This window comes from Theileria parva, chromosome 1, assembly GCF_000165365.1.
Source record: "Theileria parva strain Muguga chromosome 1, complete sequence, whole genome shotgun sequence".
Taxonomy (NCBI): domain Eukaryota; phylum Apicomplexa; class Aconoidasida; order Piroplasmida; family Theileriidae; genus Theileria; species Theileria parva.
The window spans coordinates 113,493-134,172 of record NC_007344.1 but is presented as its reverse complement, the minus strand read 5'-3'; the positions used below and the strand labels follow the sequence as shown (position 1 = coordinate 134,172).

Below are 20,680 nucleotides of genomic sequence, written 5' to 3'. Positions count from 1 at the left end.
ACAAGTACATATAATATATAGTATTAGTGTATAAAGAAAAATTAATTCTTCCTTTTAAATCTAAGGACCATAACAGTTACGTTATCCTGAGATCTTCTGACGTTTATGGCTACATCCACCAAATCCTTACACACTTTTTTGAGTTGTGGGAATGGTAAATGTGGAGTTACAGACGCCCTCATCTCCTCCTACAAATTTAATATAGAATTAAACTAAATATAAAAATACCTTAACGACCATATCAAGAATCTTCCTACAGGCGTCGATAGGGTCAAATAATCCCCAAAACCCGTCACAAGCAAGGAGAATGAGCTCGTCCTTGGAGAAATCAAGGTCTACTTTCCGGAAAGTCCCAACACATAAAACTCCGTACTTCTTAAGCCTAGAAATTGTTTGTAGTAGTGATATTAACATATATAACTAGGTAAAACGTACTGTAAATCCCCAAAGGAACGAGTTACTTCAAGAAGTCCGTTGACTCTGCCACCCTCAATAGTGCCTTGATAGTGCAAAATCCGAGCCTTCTCACGTTGAGACCATGGTTTATGAATGTCATTTAAGGGTATTGCTAATAAAAAATTACATTAATTGGGAATAAATATACTAGTAAATCTAAGTTAAGATGACCTACCGTGAAGAATGCTGTCAACTTTTTTACATAGATACGCAGCAGAATCACCCAAATTTAAAATACACACTGTTTTCTTTCCGAAAAACAAAACGAGAGCAGTGCAACCATCCGTACAGCCAGGAACCTCATTGGCAATCCTAGAATCTAAACGTCGACAGGCATCATTAACGGCCTTTTTAAAAGTGATTTCAAATTCCTCTTCATTCCCAGATTCGTTTTTCATGTTCAAATGTGAAATCAGCTGAGAGGCAATCTCACTTAAAAGATTTTCCTTGACGAAAACAACAGTTTTCCTACCACCATGGCCATCAAATAAACCGCAAACTCTAAACACAAATTAATAAATATTCGAATAAATAATTGGAGAAATAATTGAGTAAAAATTAAATATACCCAAAATCGTATTCTTCAGGTAAATCTGGGAATTTCGACCTCAAGGAATCACAAACTAAACACTCGTCCTCCATTGTTTTTCGAACTCCTTTATCTCCATAGTGATCAACAAGGACAAACCCATCATCTAAAGAAAATTATAGAATAATTATTATATATAAATAATTAAAAAGGTGAATAAAAAGGTACCTAGTTCTATAGTAGTGGTATTGACATTTTGTAACAGATTTAACACAGATTGCGATAAAGTTTTATCGGAAAGGCCTAGGGCCTTTAAAAACAATTTAGACATAAATTTTAAAACCTAATTTACATAATAAAAATAATTATATTTAAGGTTGATATGAACGAAGAAAATATTACGGAATCCCCCATGAATTAAACAAATCCAAATTGTTCAATATCTTGTTTGCATAACATGAAATGGTCAAGTATTCCATATATGCGTTCGTTTCCCTTTCCTAAATAAGGATTACCACAGAGATGTGTGAAAGATATGAGTGTAATTAATAGGATCCAAACCATTTCGTTTAAAAATGTTGTATAAATTTCTAATTTGGTATAATTCCAAGTCTATAGCCTTCTTTTGAACAACCACACCTAAAATTCACAGTTATTTTAAAACCACAATACCAAGTTGTTTCCAAGCTTTATCGTGGTATATACACATTTGATCCAAAAGACATATAATATTATACATTTGAGTCGCGTGCATCTGAACACTTCTTTTTTCAAGCCAGTGAACTATTTGATAAATGATTCTAGGGTCTTTAATCCTTAATTTGTGTATAGAAGTCACAATTGAATTCAGCATGTTAGAGTTGAATGAATGGTCCAACCTCAAGTATCTCGATGCTTCACACAACTTTTCTGTTATATCTTCGTCCTTAAGGTTTGAATGTTCTAAAGCCTCCCACAAACTAGTTATTCCCTAAATGTACAAAATTGTTGACAAATGAATACCTGAGATGTTATGCTCAGTTTACTTGCACTTGTTATATTGAATAGAATTTTGAAAACTTGGGAAATTGTACCCATGTCACCAGGAAGAAGAATGGAAAGGGATTTACATGCCATACAAATATCATGAACCACATTTGTGTAGAAATAGCCTATAATTTCATGAATTAGAACACACCAACCCTCTTTGTCTAAGTATTCTTGTGTATTCTCATCCGTTTCTTTATTGTTTAGTGTATTCTGAATTGATTTTATTATACTAATAAATTCATTTTTGAGCTTCAAAACTTCTTCAGGCTCTTTTCTCTAATCAATAATTTATAAAAGTGAAGTTAAGTTACGTTAATTTTTGCAAAGGTCCACAAAAGTAGCGATATATCAGTCAAGTTCAACTTAGAATTACGATTTAAAACCACAGTTGCTAAAAATTAAAAAATTAAATATTTGTTTTACATACCGATACTGTCAAACAGCTCCTCAATAAAAACGTTATTTTTGGCATAACTCCATGAAATTAGGCATAAAGACTTATTGTCAAGATTTCCAATGTTATTCTTCAATTGGTTATCATATATGGAGATAAGAGATGGGCTATAACCAAGAATTGAATACCTACAAATAATTCATATATTGAGTATACAAATTACCTATGAACCAATAAATGTATATTTGTATCAAATTTTGACAAATTTTTCATGATATAATCATTATATTTTACAAAGTTTTTAGACGACAAGTTAAAATTTTTAAGAGTTCTCATATATGAAAGTGAAGCTATTATATCTCTTTTACCCAGGGTATCTATAAAAATTTTGATTTGTCGGACAGCTGTGAGAAAATACCTCTATTGTCCAAACAATAGTTTATCAAATCATCAAAATGTGTTAGTTTATTCATTGAATGGGCATGAGGTGTGTCAGGAATCCACCTTAAAATCTTAGAGAATCTTGCCTGAACAAGGGAAAAAGTATTGTTTATAACATTTTCAGATAGTCTAGTGTATAAAATCCGATTATATTTAGGATTTAAAGTAATTAATCCCATAAAGTTCATATTCACATTAAGTTATTTTAAATAAAGTGAATAATAGTAAAATTATAAAAAGAATCTAAGTTATAAACAAATAATAATTTTTTTCTACACATCAAATTGTACATTTAGTAAATATTAAATGTAATGTGGGTTAGAAGATTTGCCTAAGGAACTTCCAGAATTTATGGTTTTAATTTATTATTCACAAAATACTCACTAATATGATTAATGTATAATTTCATTTTATTTATTTTTATAATATTTGGAGGTAAATATTCCTTCCCATGGACGCTAAAACTTGCCCCTAATTTATCTTACACAATTCACAAGATCAGATGGAAAGGGTTCAACTTGAACTCAGAACCTACAGATTCCTTAGAATACAAACCTAATGATGGTAAACAACTAGAATATGATGAAGAAGGCTGGTTAATGGACCTTAACACAAAGAACGTTGAGGACGTTCTTGACCTGATTCGGCCTCAATTATCTTCTGATGGAGGAGGAATTAGCCTGTGTAAAATAGTCGATAACGAAGTTCACGTTAAAGTTAGTTTAAACAGTTTTATTATTTTCTTCTTCAGTTCACTGGATCGTGTGTAGGATGTCCTTACAGGTCGACAACCTTGAAGGAGCTTATAGAAAACAATTTAGTTAAATTTATCAAATCACCAAATGAAAATCCAATAACTGTAAAGCTTGTTCAAGATAATTAATTCTTTACAATAGAGGTATATAATAGGTGTAAATTGAATAGTTAAAGAGTTTATAGAGTAATCTTATCAGGTGGCCAGGTGGTAATTTTAGGCCTTAAGTGCTTCAAATACTTGTAATTAGATCCTTCAAAAGTCTTTGCCTCTGGCTTACTTTCATACAGATTTGACTCAATGATTGGGAACTTTGATAAAATCTGAAGAAGTTGTTCCTCCTTTTCCAAAATTGTTAGCTTTTCCCACTGGTGCCTATGAATAACTACCGTGTTATATCCAAATTTGTTGAAAAGTCTTCTTCTGAAACTGACAAGACCGCTTTCAACTGGAGTTCCGTCTGGCATAGGCATAAGATAATTGTATTCAAAACATAATTTTCTATTTGGGAATAAATGGCCAGTAAATAGACAGTGTTGTTCGTCATCCCCCCTTCCAACTGAACAATTTATTAAACCCTCAGTGTTTCCTAAACCCTCTAGGACAGTATCAACATCTTTCTGCAACATCTCAGAACCCTAAAATATATATGATTATAAATCTAACCTGAGGTTGTGAGTGGATAAGTATCTCGTTGAGCCATCGGGTGTGGAGTGACTGTTGTATTTCAGGTGGAACTGACTCTTTTATTTGAATTTCGTTTCTCGGTTTCTCAACATCAGTACAGTATAATGAAATGTATAAATAATATTGTGTCCATCCACTTAGGGGTAAATTCTCCAAGTTTAACCCTTTGCAAGCCCGATTCAAGAAGACTGGAAGCGACGCGTTTTCATAGTTAGGCCTAACAATATTATATAAACTTTTAGATACCATTCGTATCTGTTGGTTAAAACTAAAGAGTATGACAGTATAGCCCAGTCAAAAGGTGATGAATAGCTAGGATCCCGACTCTCCACCTCATTTAATAACAGTGATGTTACATTAGGTAAAAGGTTTGAATTGTTAGGAATGTTATCCAGCCCTAACTTAACCAAACAACCAATCATTACAGAGATAGTAGATATTCTCCAATCCTAAGGACAACTATATAGTAGATAAACTACCTTAAGGTGTTTCTGGACCAATTCGAGAAGGTGTGTAAGTAAAGGCCAGGAACGATACTCCAAGGCAGATAGAGCAAATATCATCCGGGGAACATGGCGGGGCTAAATTTAGTAATATAAAAAGAACTTTCACCTTACGTGTATATAATGCTTACGTTCGGTGAGATCAAAAACCAAGTATCTAAATAAAGGGAGGCTAACTAAGGCCTGCCTATCTCTGGGTGACCTAAAAAGTAAAAACTAAAATACAAAGAATACCAGAAAGAGTTGAAAGAAAATGAGTTGCCAAGTTGACAAAAACAACGCACTAACCAAGAATAACATGGATAATCATCAACTGATATGTATTTGCGATATAACCTACTTACACATTAGAAGTGGATAAATACCTTAAAATAGAGCGAGGATTAGAATAATGAGATGTCAATTTTTCAAAAAATGTTTTACGAATATCCTCAGGTGGAGTTTGATTAAAAACTTTTAAACGCCGAAGGCTTTTGGGCTCAAAAGATTCCAGATACTCACGAGTTGGAATCTGGCCACTACTCACATGAGATTGTAAAGATCTCAAATGAGGCCTTAACCTAATCATTTTCTATTTTAAGCATTTTTCAATGTGTTAGTGTACAAATGAATAAAAATGATTGAGTTTCAAGTGGGAATTATAATGTTAAGTAATTCCCCAGTCCATATTTATCTTCATTAAATTTGTATTTTATATTATGATTTAAAATATTTTTGTAAATATAATCCCAAATTTAGAGGGATATAAAATATATTTGTAAAAATGGTAGATATCGGTTTCGGGATTCCGTTACAATCGAATTTAAATAAGTTTAACCATGAGTTAGAGGGACCTGACAGGAGATGTGTTTGGTTATCGCAAGAAGATTTGGTTCCAGGCAATTTGGAGGCCATAAAAGACATGTTGAAAGCGGAAAAAACTCCGCTGAGATATTGGTTGTTTCTCGCCTCCTCGTATAAGTCACTAGGACACTCAGAATCATCAGATTCTCTGTTGAAAGAGTCAGAAACCATGTTTCCCAATGATCAAAGTTAGTTTTTTTATTTTATTTCTTATTTTTATCCAACCTAATGATAATTCATAAAAATCTAATTATTTAGGCGGGCCACTTTACTCATCTTTGGCATACCACAATCTAACACAGGCATTCCAGTTTAAAAATGACGAGGAACGACATACTAAGTACATGGACTGGACCACCCACTACGCCAGAAAAACTGAAGGTGAGTAATATAACTGATTCAATTAACACATAGGGGTTTCAATGTACCATTTCTATTTATTAAAAGGGCACCAACAATTGCTTAATTTTTCAAGGGACCAGAATATCGACCATTTGTCCTCTGCAAGGTCAATGTTTCAGATGGCCATTAATTTGAATACTACAAGGATAATCCCAGTTATTCTATCTGGAAACATTATGACAATGGTCACTAATTATCAAATAGCCTCCGTTTATTATATGAAGGCATTACTAATGACCACATATTATCTGTCCATGGTGGATAATTATTTTAAAATCGCAGATGATAGCAAAGAGATTATGCTGGAATTATCACTGGCACAATCACAACTTGTATGGCTGAAAGCACTTCTTCTGTTTGCACTATCCTCATGCCAGTTTTATTTGGGAGATATTGATTCTGCTAAGGTGCTCATTGATAAGTCCATATCTGTGATGCCAATGTCATTTTCATATCGACTCTCATCAGTAATAATCGCACACAAGCTGACTCATTTTAAAGAGGATTTTGACGAAAACGATCCTGAAATTCCGCGTCTTTTTAAAGAATACGCAAACGCGGCCCTTTTATGCCATGCAATGGATAAGTCTAACCCACTCAGCCAGCTCCAAATTTGTGAATTCCTGTTTCATAAGGGGGAAGTGGAAGAATCTAAAAAAAGACTTCAAGATCTCCAGAAGCTTAACCTCCCCTATAACCTCAGATCTGAACTTGAGTACCAACTTGGAAGAGTTGAGCACTTCAAGGAAAACTACTCAGGAGCTTTGGGTCACTACCTAAATGCAATATCACTCAAGAGTGATTTTATGGTTGCTAGATTACAGCTTGTTAAGGTATCAGCAGGGTCATCAGATTTGGGATTGGCAAGAGAACACTGCGATTTCCTTCTCCAGTGTTTACATAAAGTTCCAATAGTACTCAAGGTTTCAGCATATGTTTACTTGTCATCAGCAAGAGAAGCACTGGAAACGAATAAGTGGGAGATGCTAAAGCTAGAATCAGTAAATAAATCCCAAAACCAACTTGATATATCATGTATGTTCCACACAGTTCAACAAGGTATGGGGCGACTAATAGATGAAAGACTCTTTAAGGCTCTTTCACTTCTGGATGATCTCATGACCATGAATAACTCAAATGAAAAAGAAGAAGAACAGGATGATTCTCTTAAACTGGGGAATAGAGGTGACTTTAAAATGTTAAATAAAGGCAAAAATGACTTTTCTGACCCACTAGTCTTGGAGTACTACATAAGGTCCATGGAGATGCTGGTGTCAAGAGGAAGAGAATATTTCTGCCCAAACCTAAAGTCTTATTACTCTGAGTATTTTAAATTATATAAAAACGAAAGTCCACAGTTTATTAACAATTTTGGAGTTATTTTAATGTATACTAGGAATTATACCAAAGCCTGTAAAGTACTTCAGGATCTTAATGAAAAGTTATCCGGCACACCAAATCACACAACTGATTTAAATGTTATGAATACAGAGTCAAAAGAGTCAGGTAATTTATTAAATGAAGAACTTGTTAAAAAAACAATGGCCTTGACTGTAAGATTTAACTACGCACTGGCACTGGAGTTTAGCGGCCAATTTTCAAAAGCCAATAAGATATATTCAGCATTGACAAGAGAGTACCCAAGGTACACACCACCGTGGCTTAGAAAGAGCATCATGGCATTCAGAAAGGTATTTTGCAACAATTATTTAAATATAATATTTTATTTAGTGCGACTACGAGAATAGTGTTCGGTATCTGGATCAGGTGAAGAAGGTACACCCGTTGAGTTGTGAGCCCTATTTACTTAGAGCTTATCATTTGGGGAGACTAAGGTCATTTGATGAGGGAATTCATGAGATAAGGAAAATGTTTAGAACGATACCAGTTTCAACATATGACCCATACGCCAATACTCTTTTAGCATCACTTATTATAAGGAAAAGCTATAAACTGCCACAAACCATAGGAGCACAACAAATATTCCCAAAAGAAGCAATGCAGTATGCGAAGGTCGCATTAAAGAGACCGTCAGCGTGTAATTTCTATGCAGCAAATTGTATAGCAGTGCTTTTAGCGCTAAACAAGAACCTAAAGGCTTCTTATGAGAGTTTCCTGCTGCTTTTAGAGTCACTTTCAGTAACAAGCCACATGAAGCTGCTAGTGAATAAGAACATGGGTATAGTTTCAGCAGCTATCACACTGGCTAACATGGCCACAGATAAGAAGTTTGATCGCAACAAACTTAACAAATTAAAAGTAGCTAAGACACAACAATACTTTCAAACCGCAATTTCCAATGGGAAGATGGATAAAAATCTATATATTTGCTACATCAGGTTCCTGTTCGACGTCCAAAAGTTCGAAGAGTGTATATCAATGTTGGAAACAGCAAAATTGATATTCCAAGATGATGTTTTCGCATATAACCAGATTATAGTAACAGACTCGATGATCTGTACTTACTTACGTGACGCAGAAAAGACAAACTCTGTAGTTGAGATGAATAACATGTTATCAGGATGTAGATTTGTTACAACCACGGGAGACTATTTTTTAGCGATGAACCAGAGAGGCCATGGGTTCATTACTCCCGAGTCATGTAATAAACTTAAACAGATCCTTTCAAGAGTAAAAACAAAAGTTATGCCTCATATCACAAGTACTCTTCCACATCTAGAGAAGGCATGTGAAAACAAACAAAAGGCAAGAGAAAAGAGACTACAACTGCAATTAACAATCCAGCAAGCTCAGGAAGCTAAGAAACGACAGCTGGAAGAAGAAAGAATCAGAGCCGCTGAAGCTGACGAGGCTTTGTCAGCACAACTTCTAAAGGAGGCTTCCGAGATCGCCTCTGAAATTATAATGGGAAAGGCTCCCCAGCCATGAGTAATTTTTAATTTCCTTACATTTTACAACTGTCATACTATTAAATAATTTATGTGTAAATATACATGTATCAAATATTGATTTTATATAGGTGGGTTAAAATGAGTTAGGGAGGTTTAGAGTTAATAGAGTTATCCTCACGCTTTGCGATCATTACTCCTAGTTTAATGGTGTTATTTTCAACAACGTCTTCAAGTGGACAAAAAGATTTAGAACACTGAATTATCCATTAAAGTGTTAAAGATACCTGGGTATACTCAGGGGATCTATAGAAAAAAGGCCCTTTAACTATTTTCCCAGCAAATAAACAAATCGGAGAGTCTAAAGAAGTCCAGTGCTCCTGTTGTACCAGACTCATGGCTATATGCCTAAAATCAATTACTATGAAAGTGACAAACCCCTTTTTGGATCCTTTATGACCGTCTAGCCAAAGTCTAAGAACAAACCCCTTAATTCCAGCTAAACTGAATCTACTAGTTGTAAGAGGTAGTGTGTGACTATCTCTATATCGATATTGGAGTTTCTAATAAAAAATGTTTTTTAAATTAAAAAAGTACCTCTTTAACACCTCTAACAGTCCATTCTACACGAAATTTACCCTCAAAGAAGTCGTCCACATGAGATAAATCACCAATTGAGTACAAACTCTTTTTCTTATTTATTATCTTGCCCTCAGAGTTTATATAGGTACGACCAATCTCAAGAGGGTCGTCTAGACCAAATAAAATCCTAGCAACGTCATCATCGATCGTATGTGTATCAGTATGGACTGAATTTAGTTGAGAGTTCAGTTTTTTTGATTTAGAAGGTAGTGTACACTTTTGAACCTCTTTTAAATTGTAAGTTTGCGATAAATTTCTTGTATGGTTTAAGAAAAAAAGATTAAAATTTCGATCTTTAAATTTATTTGAAACCCCGAAGATATTATTTAGGAGAAGGCACTTACAAAAAAACAAATTTATTAGAAAAAATGGAAAAGGTGAGTAATATGAAAAGATAATATACATGTGTAGGAAAATCCTAGAAATTACTCATTTCATTTTAAATTTTACAAATAAATATCAAAAAATATTAATAATATTAAGGGGAATCAATATTATATACGTAAGATATATAAATGGTGCCATTGTATATTGAAACTAATCTAAAGGTTAATTATAAATGGATTCTATTAGTGATTGAAAGGTTAATTAGGATATGAGTACAGGTCACATTTATTTCTGACAACAACCAGGTCCCAGGATTTAGTTTGTATACACACCCACTCATATATGTTATACACATATTTTTAAAGATAATAATTATTCATCCATAAGATATAAGATTATTTCTAATTTAATAAAATTAGGATATTTTGAATTTCATCAAATATATTGAAGTTTTATGGGAATAAATGGAGACCATACCACTAGATTTTGTATCACATGAATCTTCGCATTGGGTGGTTTTTTTCACTGTAAAAAATTTACATGAACGTGAGATTATTTGTATAAAGTTTTTAAAGTAGTTTTAGGCGTTTAATTTTAATTTTAAGATATTTTGATACAAATAGTCATTTGTGATTCAACCTCATAAAAAAGACACTAAATTGCGTTTAAACTCATTTTTAGTGTTTTATAAACTATATTTTAAGAATAAAATAAAACACTTCTAAATAAGGATAATGTAAAATATTTCTCTCTCATAAAATATACTTTTCTCCTAATGTGGATATTTACTACATTATTCAGGTTAACCCTCTTTAAAGTTAGCTCCTGTAAGCTACACTATTGAAGTCTCAGTTGATTTCAAGCTGGTTTTATCACTTATTGTGTTCGTCTGAGGCCTCCTAAACCTGTACCAGCTAACACCAATGATCGAAGACTTTTACCCACTTTCAAATCTCTTCAGACATATCTTTCCTAATGAACTCGAAACAAACAAATTCATTAGGATAGTGTAATTTAAAATATAGCAAATTACGACATACATCACCCGAAAATCCTCAAACAAGAAAACATTTTGAACTTAACGGCTATAAAATTACTCCCAAGGATTTTAGATCTGGATCGTTTTCTTCACACTGTTCATCCCTATGAAGTGCCGGAGGCTTCTCCTTTTTTCGTAGATTCGTCCTCATCTGTTTCAGGAAATTTGTATTTTAGATAATCTTCTTTCCATTTACATGGATTTGGAATACTTGTTTTCCCAATGCATTCCAGCAATGCAGATTTACAGTTTCTATCAAAGCAATTTTGGCAGTCGTCAGTACATGGTCCTTTGAGACATGCTCCTCTACATTTCATTAATACGCACACTAGGCTTTGTGCAAAACATTTAAGACAATCTTTACTAATACCACCAAGACCGTGTTTTCCAAACAGTGTTTCAAGATCTGCTAAGACTTTATCTACTTTTGGAGTAGTTTTAAGACCATACCTTTTTCCTACCTTTCCCATACCATGTGATGATTTGAACAATGCATCCCTGTCGAAACCATCGCCCTCTAGCATTCCCAATTTTTTTAGTTCTTCATGACTACAATTACCTCCCAGCACTGGGGAATGTAAAATGTAAATAATAAAGTAAAGGCTAATTAATCTGGCGGCCAATTTCATCTTTTTATCAAAATCAACTGATTCTTTTATCCTTTAAATGAAAAATAACTATTTTATTCCCAATCTAATATAACTAACTTTGAAATTCCAACTGATTTCAAGATTATTTTAAAATATTTATAATAACAAATTTAAGAATCCAGTTGCTGTCATCATACATGGGGAATCATAGGGTGTAGCTGAGAAAATTCTTCTTCTGCTCTATTTGAATATTCACAAAAGAACAATATTCCTGTACACATTTAGCTGATTTCCTGCTCTGCAGTTTATTGTACTTAAATACAACCGATAAATCATTTAAATTTATTCACAATATTGTGGCTATCTAGATAATTATTAGATTCAACTTCATTTCAACTGAGTACTGTTATTCCAGCAAAGAGATATTTAAGTTAAGAATCATTTGATTCAAATGTGTTAGTTACTATTACAGATAATGACTACATTTAGAGATTTGGTCCAGAATTTAAAATATGTGGAAAGAAGAATTATATAAGTTAAGAATAATTATCTTAAAAGAAAGAATGTATTAATAAAATTAAAATTTTAAAATAGTATATTTAATTGACAATATGATTAGAGATTAAGAATCCAATTTAATTAAAGTTCAGAATAAATCCAAATTTTGAAAAAATATTGTAATATTAAGATGAAATATTTATTATCTATATTCATTGAACCATTTGATTTTTAGTCTAATTATGGTTAATATTTTTAAATGTTTATCCATAAACCCTATAGATAGTGTAACAAAACCTTCTAAGGCATTTTAAAATTTTTTATACCAATTTATTATATATTTTCAAATAAAAATTATCCTAAAATATTTTTGAGAAATGGATAGCGATTCAATATTCAAACAGTTCTTGGCTAGAGATGATAACAAGGAATTGAGGCAATTATGCTCTCAAAGTATGGAATTTTTAAACAACCCTCCCAGCCAAAACCAATTTAACACAAATTTAAATAACCAAGACCTGGGAACAATGCATACAGAGAGACAAATGAATTTAAACTTAGATTATGGTTTGTTAATATCAAAAATTATATATTTAATAGGAGCACCAACCTCAAATGACTTCATGAGACCAAAGCATGTAATGCTGGATGAAATCTCGTAAGAATTCATAGTAGATTTTTTTGATTTTACTTAATAGTGATGCCTTGCTCGTCGACGGAACGCAGTTCAACGAAAACATTAATATGCAATGGAGCCAACTACCGTTATCACCGGATCTACTCAAAGGAATTCAGAATATGGGATTTGCAAAGCCATCGAAAATACAACAGTGCGCACTGCCACTGATTCTTGGCAGCTGGTTTGTTTTTATCAATAATAAACACATTTTAGTACAAATATTATCGCTCAAGCAAAAAATGGATCCGGGAAAACAGCAACATTCGCATTGGCAATGCTTTCCAAAGTTAATGTTAATGTTCCCTTAGTACAGGTAACTATATTCTTAGAATTAAACGAAATTATAGGCTCTGTGCATTTGCCCAACCCGTGAATTGGCAACACAGAATGTCCAAGTCATACAGAAATTAGGACAGTTTACACAAATTAAATGTTTTTTGGGAGTTCCACAGTGCCCAAGATGTAAGTAAATACACTTGTACAAATTTCTTAGATGAAGATAATGATCAGTACCACCTGTATGTCGGAACGCCAGGAAAAACAATGGATTTCCTTAAAAAGAGAATTATGAATGTTACGGTATTAGATTTTATAGTTTAAAATTTTGTATAGAACGTTGTGATGTTGGTTCTGGATGAAGCCGATGAACTTATAAACCAGCAGAATAACATGGGACCACAAGTGCTCCAGATTAGAAACTTTTTTAGAGGGCCTGTACAAATAGTATTATTCTCAGCGACATTCTCAGACAATGTATATAATTTCGCAACTAAAATAGCACCGAGAGCCCATGTGATTCAAGTTCGTTCATTTATTTAATAAATTTATCAGGTTAAACGAGAGCAACTTACCTTGGATTGTATTGACCAAAGGTACATGATCTGTAATGATGACGAGGATAAGTTCAACAAGCTCTCTGAAATATACTCAAGCATGATTGTTGGACAATCAGTAATATTTGTGAACTCAAGAGAAACGGCATTTAAACTTTCTCAAAGGATGCGCGATCAAGGGTATTTTAACGTTTAAATATAAACCATATTTAGCCATGCTGTATCTTTATTGTGTGGAACCTTGGGACCGAGTTCAGGTCCCAATTCTATGACACCTGAAATTAGGGATAGAATTATGAAGGAATTCAAAGATGGAGAGACAAAGGTCCTCATCTGTACAGATGTTCTGGCGAGAGGAATTGATGTCCCACAAGTTACGCTTGTTATAAATTATGAACTTCCAATGTCGTACTCAGGAGCCAAAACAGCTGAACTCAAATCAGTGTGCATGGTAATATTAACCTGATTTTAAAATTGTCATTAGGAAACGTATCTACACCGTATCGGTAGAACGGGTCGTTTTGGAGTTAGGGGAATGGCAATTAATATGATAACAGTAAATGAAATGGCGCTTATAGAGTCAATTAAACAATTTTACAAGTAAAATACTCAGTTTTAATTTTTCTCAGGTGTAACGTTGACCTTTTGGAGTGTGACCCAGAAGAATTGGAAAATATGGTCAGGAATTTCAGAGTATAACACTATAAATTTTAAAAAATAATTTTGTGTAATTTAATGTAAATTTATTTATATTCATATGTATAATAGTATAAGATGTGCCAGAGTCAGTCTGTGCAGAATCCTCGGATATAGAGTATGATACACAGATTTAAATGTTTATTTTTAGAATTTCCGTAAATTTACAACAGAATCAAACACACAACTTGTGGAATCCAAAAGTACCTTGAATCCATTTGGACTTCCAGAATCTAAAGAATTTTTTGTACCTGGAATCACCTCAGATCCGTTCTATGTTAGTTATTTTCATAATTTTAATGAATTTTACAGAAAGATATCAACCTTCCAAAAAGGTGTATAGGATGTGGAGCTCAATTCCAGACTATAGACCAGAACAAGCCAGGATATGTGTGTTCTGATGTTCTTAACGAATCAGGAGGTATAAACATTATAAAAATTCATTTAATTGTTAAATATTATGCAGCTAGAGGATCATCCAAGCTACCAAGGATTCGAGGAGTGGAAATCGAAAATGCTCCAGAAGGCGTGGAAGTAAACAAGGTTGTTTTTTATGAATTTAATTTGATGTTAGGCTGAATTTGGAAGGTTTTCCACAAAAAAACGTAGAGTGATTTGTCAAAGATGCTATAAACTACAGGTTTATTTTCTGAATATATGTAAATTTTAGTATTACAAACGACTAGATACTAAAAATGAAGTTGAATCCTCTCGTGAAATGTTGGTTAAAGAGTTTTTGGATACAGAAAATTTGAAAAGAAACTCCGTAAAGAGAGTTATCTCCTCAAACCTAAACTCAAAACAATTTCCAGTCTTGATGACTCAACTGGAGTCTGAGACCAACATAGCCCATAATTCAGTCAAAATCTCTTCAACATCAGAAATAATTAGTAATATGGCTACAAGAATTAAAAACAATAGTTTAATATTATTTGTGTTGGATTTGACAAACTTAGAGATTTCAGTAATCCCAGAACTTTATATAGCTCTGAGAAATAGAGCTTTGGATGTTAGTTTTTTCTAATATCGTATATATATTAGGTAATTTGGATCGCAAATAAGATAGACGTACTACCTAAGGTTGTGGAGCAGTCAGCGTTAGTAAATTTATTAATTTGAGTATTTTAGGATTAAAAGCTGGCTGAAGTCAGTAGTGAGGCACATTGGAAATTCTAAAAGTTCTGATATAATCTTGGTGTCAAGCGCAAAGGGTACTTTTTAATTGTTATAAAAATTTTAAGGAACTGGGTTCGATAAACTCGAAAATAGGTTCAAGGAATACTTGAAAGATGGTGATCCAAGAAACATATACGTCGTGGGAGCAACTAATGTAGGAAAATCAACATTTGTGAATAGATTTTTGGATTTTATCAGATACAAGTATGAATTATATAAATTTAAGTAATGTTAGGCATGTTGGAACACTTAATTTAAGGCGTAGTGTGGGTGGAACAACAAGGTCGGCAATTCCAGGAACTACTTTGGAATTCATTGAATTTGGTCTCCCAAGTGGATTTAAATTAGTAGATACACCAGGAATACCAATTATATCTCAAATTCCCTCAATTCTCTACAAACCTGTAGACTTAGTCTCGATTTCAATGACTAAAACTATAAATCCTCTGTACATTAAACTTGATGAAGGACAAACTCTTTTAATTGGAGCACTGGGGAGAGTTGACCTGGTTCAGGGCTCTAAATGCATTGTTCAGTGTTTCTTTGGTAATGGAATAACCATGAAAGTCTGCAGGCAAGTTTAAAATACTCTAACATCTAAACAGGACTGTTGCAAGTGAAGATATAGTTAAACACCAGGTAGGAAACAAGTTGTTCCCGCCACACTCAAAGGATGATTATGATAAAATCCTGCCATTTTCAAAATATAGGTAATTTTACACATATTTAACAAATTACCAGAGTAACCGTTAATTGCAACGGACCGAACCCGTTAGATGAGTTTGTAATTTGTGGTTTGGGATGGTTTTCATTCAGTGGAACAGGACCAAAGATAGTTGAAATGTTTGTACCAAAAGGTGTAAACTTTTTAAGGTTAGATAATTGAATATTAAAAATTCTTAGAAGGCCAGCAATGGTTACGAGCCCACCCAGAAGAGCTGATAAATTTAATATAATAAATCAAAGGTGAGCTGAACAGTCTTAATTAAAACAAAATTTAGAGGAAGAATTAAAGGTGTAATGAAACTCAGAAAATGTATGCTGGATGAATCTCAGACCCCATCCATGGAATCATAACAAATAACGCCAAACAAATTAATATTTATTATGTTTCCGGCATATAAAGTTTTATGTGTATTTATTAGACAGATTTCAAAACCTTTCGCGAATTATCTTAAGAGGAGAGCCGCTCATAACGAACGCTTTCGAAACATATGTATATATTTTGGTAATAAGAGCTTCGCATTTGAAAGATCGATTTCCCGAAGATTCTATAACTCAGAAGTCACTGAATGTGATAAGGTCACCTTATCTCCAGAAAAATCTGTAAATATCGGAAGTGAGCTTCTTGGTGAATGCTTTATTTTTACGGTTGCTGCTGGCCTAATAACTGCAGAATATGTTAGAGGTGCACTAAAAGAGTCTAGAAAGGAGTATAGACTAAAACAGAGACTTGATAACATCGATTCAAGGCAAGGAGAGCTTCAAAAGCTGATTAATCAGGAGGTTACTAGACAACTTGAAGCCAGATTCCCAGTAATTTCAAATTCACAAAGAAAATTTTAATATAAATATATATAATGATAGAAAAGGTTAAAGATATATCAAATACAGTTTATCAAATTATCAGAATGTGGTCAAACACTTTTAAGCCGAGCCCACTTCTGAGGTTCAACTCGACAAAGTTTTGTAACGTAGATACAAAGCCACTTAACGACATGTACTATAAAAAGGGCGCTAATGTAACACTTGGGGAGAAGTACAAGGCCTGCAGGCTCACCAACGGTGTCAGGGTTTATATGATAGATAAATCCGAGTAAGAGATTAAACCAAGTTAAGTAGTTTAAGTTTCTTCCTTACCTCTTCATTCTTTACATAACTCGCCTTTACCTTCACAAGCCTAAGGTGCGAATTAAAGAATAGCTTTAGGCAACTTGTGTGTGAAATGAGCAGAGACCTTGCACTAGACCCGTCATTCTCTTTAAATGGGTTTTTCCAACCCTTAACTAATTTATTAGAGTATTTTACATCATCCATCTTAGGTATTGAACTATTTATGCCGAGCAGATCCTTAGTATACTTAAAACTCCAGTCAGTAATTGCAAAGTCAAGTTTAGACTTGGTATCTGGCGAAACCACCTTTATTGAAGCCATCTTCTTCAGCAAATCAAACACTGATAATTTATCAAGATCGTCAAGAGATAAAATGTTTGATATGAGAACATGTTCTTTAAAAACTTTAGAAATAACATTGGGGTCCAGCTGGAAAGAAATAGTATCCACGTAAGCGAACTTATTATATTTTACATCAAATTGACAGTTCAAAATGTCTTGACATAGCACACAGAAAAACTTCGACAAATCACCAAAGGTGCCAAAAACAGGTTTTTTAGAATTTAACATTAAAAGATTAAATGAAACACTCTTCAACATCAGATTAAATAGAGCTAAATCAAAATCCTCATCCTCAGGTTGTTGGTGTGTGGAACTTATAGAAATAGGTTCATCCAAGTTATCCATTATTCCCCAGGACCAAAGAGTAGTCTCATCACTCAAATGATCACTAGTACCACTAACCTCTTCTTCCTCAAACTCAACATTAGTTTGCTGAAACTCATCAGTCATGACAACATCCTTTGACGCATGGTCATTTGGAAATAAAAGACCCTTAAGCCAATTAACATTCTCATCCTCCAAGGGAATTGCTCTAAACAAGTTCCTGAAAGTTTCCAATGTAACCATAGATCTCGTGTACGTGGAGGAAGTTGTACCCTTACTAGTCATATGAACCCATCCGTCTAGAGGATGCCAAAATCTATCAACTTTCTGCTTATGTGTTAGCTCATGTCTACTCTTTGTATCACTCAAGCTAAATCTAAGACCACAGGTTTCACATTGATAGGGTTTATTCATAAACAGTGAAGATATGTGTTCATCTGGTACAGTATTAGGGACCTTAAAATTTTTCCAAGAACTCGCTGAAATTTCCAGTTTTTTACCTAAATCTGAGTCTAATTTTTCATTTTCCTGCAACTTTAGAGCAAGAGCTATAAGATGAGCAACCTCTGAGGCGTTCAGTGGGCCTACATATCTATCTGAAAGTTCCAAATCACGTTCAAAAGGATCAGAGTAAGAAACTTCCGTGTTTTTCATGTCATTTAAATCTAACAAATTTGCGATATCCTCAACTTTACCATGAACTTTTTCGTGAACCTGAGTTTTATACCGTTGCATCCTTAAAAATTCCTCAATTTCGCCCAGATTCATCAGATGTGAGTGTTGCGATAAATAATTCAAACCTCTATTTAAGCCATCATCAACATCCAGGGCAACTCCATCAGAAGTTTCAAATTTTAGTCTATCTTCTGATAAGTAAACTAGATTCCTATATAATCCTGAGTTTCCATATTTTTCAGGTCGTTGGGATGGGTAGAAAACATTTTCATAACAATATTGATGGTTTGAATGATTAGTTTCATCTCTCTGTTCATACAGGTGTTCAGAGAGCCTCTTTCTCTTGGTCAGATATAAAATACTAGAGAACGGGGCTGATCCCTGAGGTGACATTCCACAGCTTACTAAATGATAATTTTAAAAATTAATTTTCTGTAAATATAGTTATCCATGTTTTGTAAACATATCCAAATATAATCAATAATTTTCGGAAGGACCTCACAAATATAAATTTTACATCAATTATAAAAAATAGTTATTATACAACTTGTTTTAAAAGATTATATATTACATTGTTGATTAAAATGCCAAACTTAGAATATATTTAAAATGTGTTAAAATACTAGAAGTATAGAATCCTATCGGGATTCTACATTTTCATTTACAAATTCCATGAACTCGTTTAGTAATGAACGACGATTTTCGTGTTGTGATGCTTCTGACTTTTTGGATTTCATGTTTATATCTAACATTCTCTCCAAAAGTTGGACTATATCTTCTTTCCTTTCTCCTCCTCTGCTCTGAAACAAATTTTTTCTCCAAATAATTAATACCTCTTCGTCATAATATTGTTTTATAATTTGTTTTGCAGTATCTTTATCAATGAAATTACTTTTATCCATCATGAGCTTTTGGTTAGTTGACACCAGTTCTTCATTCTTCTTAATTACCTGGAGGTGTATCCTGTTAGAGGACTCTAAACTTTTATTCAAATCTTCTATTTCCTTATCTTTGTTAACTAATTCTTGCTCCAATTTGGAAATTCGGTTCTTTAATGAACAAATCTGATAATTAAATGATTTAAAATTAAATAATACCTCCTTTTCCAACACAGTTTTTTGTTCTGCCTTTGAAATCGCTTCATCTCGTTCATTTCTTAATTTTTCAAGAATCCTCTCGTAATTGGACTAAAACATAACAACTAAATGTAAAAATACCTGTAATCTAGTGTTAAATTTAATCATTTTGAGATAGTCGTTTTTAAAATCATTTTTTAATTGTTGGCTTGTAACGTTGGGTTGTTCCCAAACCTTTGAAATGTCAGTGTTAAATTTTGAATAGGCCTCGTCAATTGATTCTTGCAACAGCTTTGAACCATTCAGATCAAACAGATTGCTATCTATATTTAAGGTGTATGCCAAACTGCACAAAATGTTTGAGGATATTTCAATCCAACGAGATATAGATTCTAAGTGTAAATCATTCAAATTGTGGTTTTGCTTCCAAATTGATGGTTTCTTCAGAGATAAGTCATATCTATTGTAATTTGATCTCTCCTTTATCAAGTGAAACCAGTCTAAATTAAAATGATTGAAAATAATAATTACCATTCCATTGCTTCTCTAACTTAGTTGACATAGTATAAAGAATCTCAATTTTATTTATACAGTTATTAAAAGTCGATAAATCATCTGAGTTTACACTATTACTATCATCATTAGATGAATTTGAGAAATCAAACGGTAATTTTTCAGGTTGAAATGGCGCATCCTGTGTTGAAGAAGATACTTTGCATATTGGTGGGTTCAATCCAGAGGCATACTGAGATAATATCGAACTTGTGAAATTATCTAATGTGTCATCCTCCTGATTTCTTCCCTAAATTAAAATTATTTAATTTTATTTAATTACATCGCTTTCTGGTGGCTTTGAGTCCTTTCCAAAATCAATCATAAATTCTGAGTTCATGATTTGATAAAAATTTAAAATTTTCTGATAGCATTATATTAAAATGTAATTGTTCGTTTAAAAATCGGTTTAAATACACTAGTTCAAATTAAAATGTGTTTAAAATATTAAAAATATACTTAAAAATAATAATAAAAGTTATTTTAAAATCATTAATGTAATAAAAATCTG

General features: G+C 33.0%; 14 protein-coding genes across 14 annotated transcripts; 7 read left to right on the top strand and 7 right to left on the bottom strand.

The window, feature by feature from the left end:
- Nucleotides 1–7: 7 nt before the first annotated feature.
- ILKAP (Protein phosphatase 2C family protein) lies at nt 8–1,360 on the bottom strand. The gene is made up of 6 exons (XM_760498.2): nt 1,214–1,360; nt 1,025–1,151; nt 632–957; nt 436–568; nt 229–382; nt 8–188 (listed from the first exon to the last, which is right to left on the bottom strand). The coding sequence occupies exons 1-6, from the start codon at nt 1,314–1,316 to the stop codon at nt 42–44; spliced, it is 990 nt and encodes a 329-aa protein (XP_765591.2). The 5' UTR covers nt 1,317–1,360; the 3' UTR covers nt 8–41.
- TpMuguga_01g00063 (uncharacterized protein) lies at nt 1,361–3,146 on the bottom strand. The gene is made up of 9 exons (XM_061304907.1): nt 2,827–3,146; nt 2,632–2,785; nt 2,442–2,596; nt 2,326–2,405; nt 2,167–2,290; nt 1,988–2,136; nt 1,658–1,955; nt 1,547–1,624; nt 1,361–1,485 (listed from the first exon to the last, which is right to left on the bottom strand). The coding sequence occupies exons 1-9, from the start codon at nt 3,035–3,037 to the stop codon at nt 1,403–1,405; spliced, it is 1,332 nt and encodes a 443-aa protein (XP_061161485.1). The 5' UTR covers nt 3,038–3,146; the 3' UTR covers nt 1,361–1,402.
- Nucleotides 3,147–3,216: 70 nt separating this feature from the next.
- Nucleotides 3,217–3,750, top strand: TpMuguga_01g00062 (NifU-like domain protein). Its single transcript, XM_760496.2, has 2 exons — nt 3,217–3,565; nt 3,601–3,750. Exons 1-2 carry the CDS (start codon nt 3,245–3,247, stop codon nt 3,730–3,732), a joined length of 453 nt encoding a protein of 150 aa, XP_765589.1. The 5' UTR covers nt 3,217–3,244; the 3' UTR covers nt 3,733–3,750.
- On the bottom strand, nt 3,751–5,570 carry TpMuguga_01g00061 (uncharacterized protein). The gene is made up of 7 exons (XM_061304906.1): nt 5,159–5,570; nt 5,028–5,129; nt 4,908–4,995; nt 4,770–4,871; nt 4,537–4,739; nt 4,270–4,507; nt 3,751–4,241 (listed from the first exon to the last, which is right to left on the bottom strand). Exons 1-7 carry the CDS (start codon nt 5,359–5,361, stop codon nt 3,783–3,785), a joined length of 1,395 nt encoding a protein of 464 aa, XP_061161484.1. The 5' UTR covers nt 5,362–5,570; the 3' UTR covers nt 3,751–3,782.
- Nucleotides 5,491–6,025, top strand: TpMuguga_01g00060 (uncharacterized protein; the record flags this gene model as incomplete). Its single annotated transcript, XM_760494.2, has 2 exons — nt 5,491–5,824; nt 5,895–6,025. Exons 1-2 carry the CDS (start codon nt 5,557–5,559, stop codon nt 6,023–6,025), a joined length of 399 nt encoding a protein of 132 aa, XP_765587.1. The 5' UTR covers nt 5,491–5,556.
- Nucleotides 6,026–6,058: 33 nt separating this feature from the next.
- On the top strand, nt 6,059–7,786 carry TpMuguga_01g00059 (uncharacterized protein; the record flags this gene model as incomplete). Its single annotated transcript, XM_760493.2, has 1 exon — nt 6,059–7,786. One exon carries the CDS (start codon nt 6,059–6,061, stop codon nt 7,784–7,786), a length of 1,728 nt encoding a protein of 575 aa, XP_765586.2.
- Nucleotides 7,787–7,907: 121 nt separating this feature from the next.
- TpMuguga_01g00058 (uncharacterized protein) lies at nt 7,908–8,956 on the top strand (the record flags this gene model as incomplete). The annotated part of the gene is made up of 1 exon (XM_760492.2): nt 7,908–8,956. One exon carries the CDS (start codon nt 7,908–7,910, stop codon nt 8,925–8,927), a length of 1,020 nt encoding a protein of 339 aa, XP_765585.1. The 3' UTR covers nt 8,928–8,956.
- A 61-nt stretch (nt 8,957–9,017) lies between these two features.
- Nucleotides 9,018–10,167, bottom strand: TpMuguga_01g00057 (putative integral membrane protein). The gene is made up of 4 exons (XM_061304905.1): nt 9,485–10,167; nt 9,326–9,450; nt 9,175–9,295; nt 9,018–9,144 (listed from the first exon to the last, which is right to left on the bottom strand). The coding sequence occupies exons 1-4, from the start codon at nt 9,932–9,934 to the stop codon at nt 9,034–9,036; spliced, it is 807 nt and encodes a 268-aa protein (XP_061161483.1). The 5' UTR covers nt 9,935–10,167; the 3' UTR covers nt 9,018–9,033.
- A 151-nt stretch (nt 10,168–10,318) lies between these two features.
- On the bottom strand, nt 10,319–11,740 carry TpMuguga_01g00056 (Tp2). The gene has a single exon (XM_760490.2). It carries the CDS (start codon nt 11,522–11,524, stop codon nt 11,000–11,002), a length of 525 nt encoding a protein of 174 aa, XP_765583.1. The 5' UTR covers nt 11,525–11,740; the 3' UTR covers nt 10,319–10,999.
- A 571-nt stretch (nt 11,741–12,311) lies between these two features.
- Nucleotides 12,312–14,231, top strand: DBP5 (DEAD/DEAH box helicase family protein). Its single transcript, XM_760489.2, has 11 exons — nt 12,312–12,550; nt 12,584–12,641; nt 12,682–12,843; nt 12,876–12,975; nt 13,010–13,124; nt 13,156–13,241; nt 13,275–13,463; nt 13,494–13,675; nt 13,709–13,946; nt 13,980–14,095; nt 14,125–14,231. The coding sequence occupies exons 1-11, from the start codon at nt 12,361–12,363 to the stop codon at nt 14,192–14,194; spliced, it is 1,506 nt and encodes a 501-aa protein (XP_765582.1). The 5' UTR covers nt 12,312–12,360; the 3' UTR covers nt 14,195–14,231.
- yqeH (50S ribosome-binding GTPase family protein) lies at nt 14,208–16,459 on the top strand. The gene is made up of 14 exons (XM_061304904.1): nt 14,208–14,309; nt 14,343–14,468; nt 14,504–14,612; nt 14,658–14,734; nt 14,766–14,831; nt 14,862–15,200; nt 15,233–15,288; nt 15,320–15,402; nt 15,433–15,571; nt 15,603–15,941; nt 15,973–16,077; nt 16,109–16,240; nt 16,271–16,333; nt 16,369–16,459. Exons 1-14 carry the CDS (start codon nt 14,253–14,255, stop codon nt 16,442–16,444), a joined length of 1,767 nt encoding a protein of 588 aa, XP_061161482.1. The 5' UTR covers nt 14,208–14,252; the 3' UTR covers nt 16,445–16,459.
- Nucleotides 16,460–17,394, top strand: opa3 (Optic atrophy 3 protein (OPA3) family protein). Its single transcript, XM_061304903.1, has one exon. The coding sequence runs from the start codon at nt 16,475–16,477 to the stop codon at nt 16,931–16,933; it is 459 nt and encodes a 152-aa protein (XP_061161481.1). The 5' UTR covers nt 16,460–16,474; the 3' UTR covers nt 16,934–17,394.
- TpMuguga_01g02230 (uncharacterized protein) lies at nt 16,946–19,013 on the bottom strand. The gene has a single exon (XM_061305200.1). The coding sequence runs from the start codon at nt 18,932–18,934 to the stop codon at nt 17,192–17,194; it is 1,743 nt and encodes a 580-aa protein (XP_061161928.1). The 5' UTR covers nt 18,935–19,013; the 3' UTR covers nt 16,946–17,191.
- Nucleotides 19,014–19,088: 75 nt separating this feature from the next.
- On the bottom strand, nt 19,089–20,657 carry TpMuguga_01g02605 (uncharacterized protein). The gene is made up of 6 exons (XM_061305249.1): nt 20,453–20,657; nt 20,149–20,419; nt 19,759–20,117; nt 19,639–19,728; nt 19,375–19,605; nt 19,089–19,341 (listed from the first exon to the last, which is right to left on the bottom strand). The coding sequence occupies exons 1-6, from the start codon at nt 20,507–20,509 to the stop codon at nt 19,180–19,182; spliced, it is 1,170 nt and encodes a 389-aa protein (XP_061161927.1). The 5' UTR covers nt 20,510–20,657; the 3' UTR covers nt 19,089–19,179.
- Between the last annotated feature and the right edge of the window lie 23 nt (nt 20,658–20,680).

Bases quoted from the DNA above. Each gene is read 5' to 3' on its own strand.
- TpMuguga_01g00063 (XM_061304907.1), bottom strand. From the start codon at position 3,037: ATGAACTTTATGGGATTAATTACTTTAAATCCTAAATATAATCGGATT. The intron at 1,625-1,657 runs GTATTGTGGTTT...TGTGAATTTTAG, and splicing joins TAAAGCTTGGAAACAACTTG to GTGTGGTTGTTCAAAAGAAG. The intron at 1,486-1,546 runs GTTTGGATCCTA...ATCCTTATTTAG, and splicing joins CAACATTTTTAAACGAAATG to GAAAGGGAAACGAACGCATA.
- opa3 (XM_061304903.1), top strand. From the start codon at position 16,475: ATGTTTCCGGCATATAAAGTTTTATGTGTATTTATTAGACAGATTTCA.
- TpMuguga_01g00056 (XM_760490.2), bottom strand. From the start codon at position 11,524: ATGAAATTGGCCGCCAGATTAATTAGCCTTTACTTTATTATTTACATT.
- TpMuguga_01g00062 (XM_760496.2), top strand. From the start codon at position 3,245: ATGTATAATTTCATTTTATTTATTTTTATAATATTTGGAGGTAAATAT. The intron at 3,566-3,600 runs GTTAGTTTAAAC...TTTCTTCTTCAG, and splicing joins ATAACGAAGTTCACGTTAAA to TTCACTGGATCGTGTGTAGG.
- ILKAP (XM_760498.2), bottom strand. From the start codon at position 1,316: ATGTCTAAATTGTTTTTAAAGGCCCTAGGCCTTTCCGATAAAACTTTA. The intron at 569-631 runs GTAGGTCATCTT...ATTTTTTATTAG, and splicing joins AGTTGACAGCATTCTTCACG to CAATACCCTTAAATGACATT. The intron at 383-435 runs GTACGTTTTACC...AACAATTTCTAG, and splicing joins CGTTCCTTTGGGGATTTACA to GCTTAAGAAGTACGGAGTTT.
- TpMuguga_01g02605 (XM_061305249.1), bottom strand. From the start codon at position 20,509: ATGAACTCAGAATTTATGATTGATTTTGGAAAGGACTCAAAGCCACCA. The intron at 20,118-20,148 runs GTAATTATTATT...ATTTTAATTTAG, and splicing joins GTTAGAGAAGCAATGGAATG to ACTGGTTTCACTTGATAAAG. The intron at 19,729-19,758 runs GTATTTTTACAT...GTTATGTTTTAG, and splicing joins AATTTAACACTAGATTACAG to TCCAATTACGAGAGGATTCT.
- yqeH (XM_061304904.1), top strand. From the start codon at position 14,253: ATGTATAATAGTATAAGATGTGCCAGAGTCAGTCTGTGCAGAATCCTC. The intron at 14,832-14,861 runs GTTTATTTTCTG...TGTAAATTTTAG, and splicing joins AAAGATGCTATAAACTACAG to TATTACAAACGACTAGATAC. The intron at 15,572-15,602 runs GTATGAATTATA...AAGTAATGTTAG, and splicing joins TTGGATTTTATCAGATACAA to GCATGTTGGAACACTTAATT.
- TpMuguga_01g00061 (XM_061304906.1), bottom strand. From the start codon at position 5,361: ATGATTAGGTTAAGGCCTCATTTGAGATCTTTACAATCTCATGTGAGT. The intron at 4,996-5,027 runs GTATTCTTTGTA...TTTACTTTTTAG, and splicing joins TTTTCTTTCAACTCTTTCTG to GTCACCCAGAGATAGGCAGG. The intron at 4,242-4,269 runs GTTAGATTTATA...TATATATTTTAG, and splicing joins TTATCCACTCACAACCTCAG to GGTTCTGAGATGTTGCAGAA.
- TpMuguga_01g02230 (XM_061305200.1), bottom strand. From the start codon at position 18,934: ATGTCACCTCAGGGATCAGCCCCGTTCTCTAGTATTTTATATCTGACC.
- TpMuguga_01g00057 (XM_061304905.1), bottom strand. From the start codon at position 9,934: ATGTATATTATCTTTTCATATTACTCACCTTTTCCATTTTTTCTAATA. The intron at 9,451-9,484 runs GTACTTTTTTAA...ATTTTTTATTAG, and splicing joins CTGTTAGAGGTGTTAAAGAG to AAACTCCAATATCGATATAG. The intron at 9,145-9,174 runs GTATCTTTAACA...TGGATAATTCAG, and splicing joins GATCCCCTGAGTATACCCAG to TGTTCTAAATCTTTTTGTCC.
- DBP5 (XM_760489.2), top strand. From the start codon at position 12,361: ATGGATAGCGATTCAATATTCAAACAGTTCTTGGCTAGAGATGATAAC. The intron at 12,976-13,009 runs GTAACTATATTC...ACGAAATTATAG, and splicing joins TTAATGTTCCCTTAGTACAG to GCTCTGTGCATTTGCCCAAC. The intron at 13,947-13,979 runs GTAATATTAACC...AATTGTCATTAG, and splicing joins AACTCAAATCAGTGTGCATG to GAAACGTATCTACACCGTAT.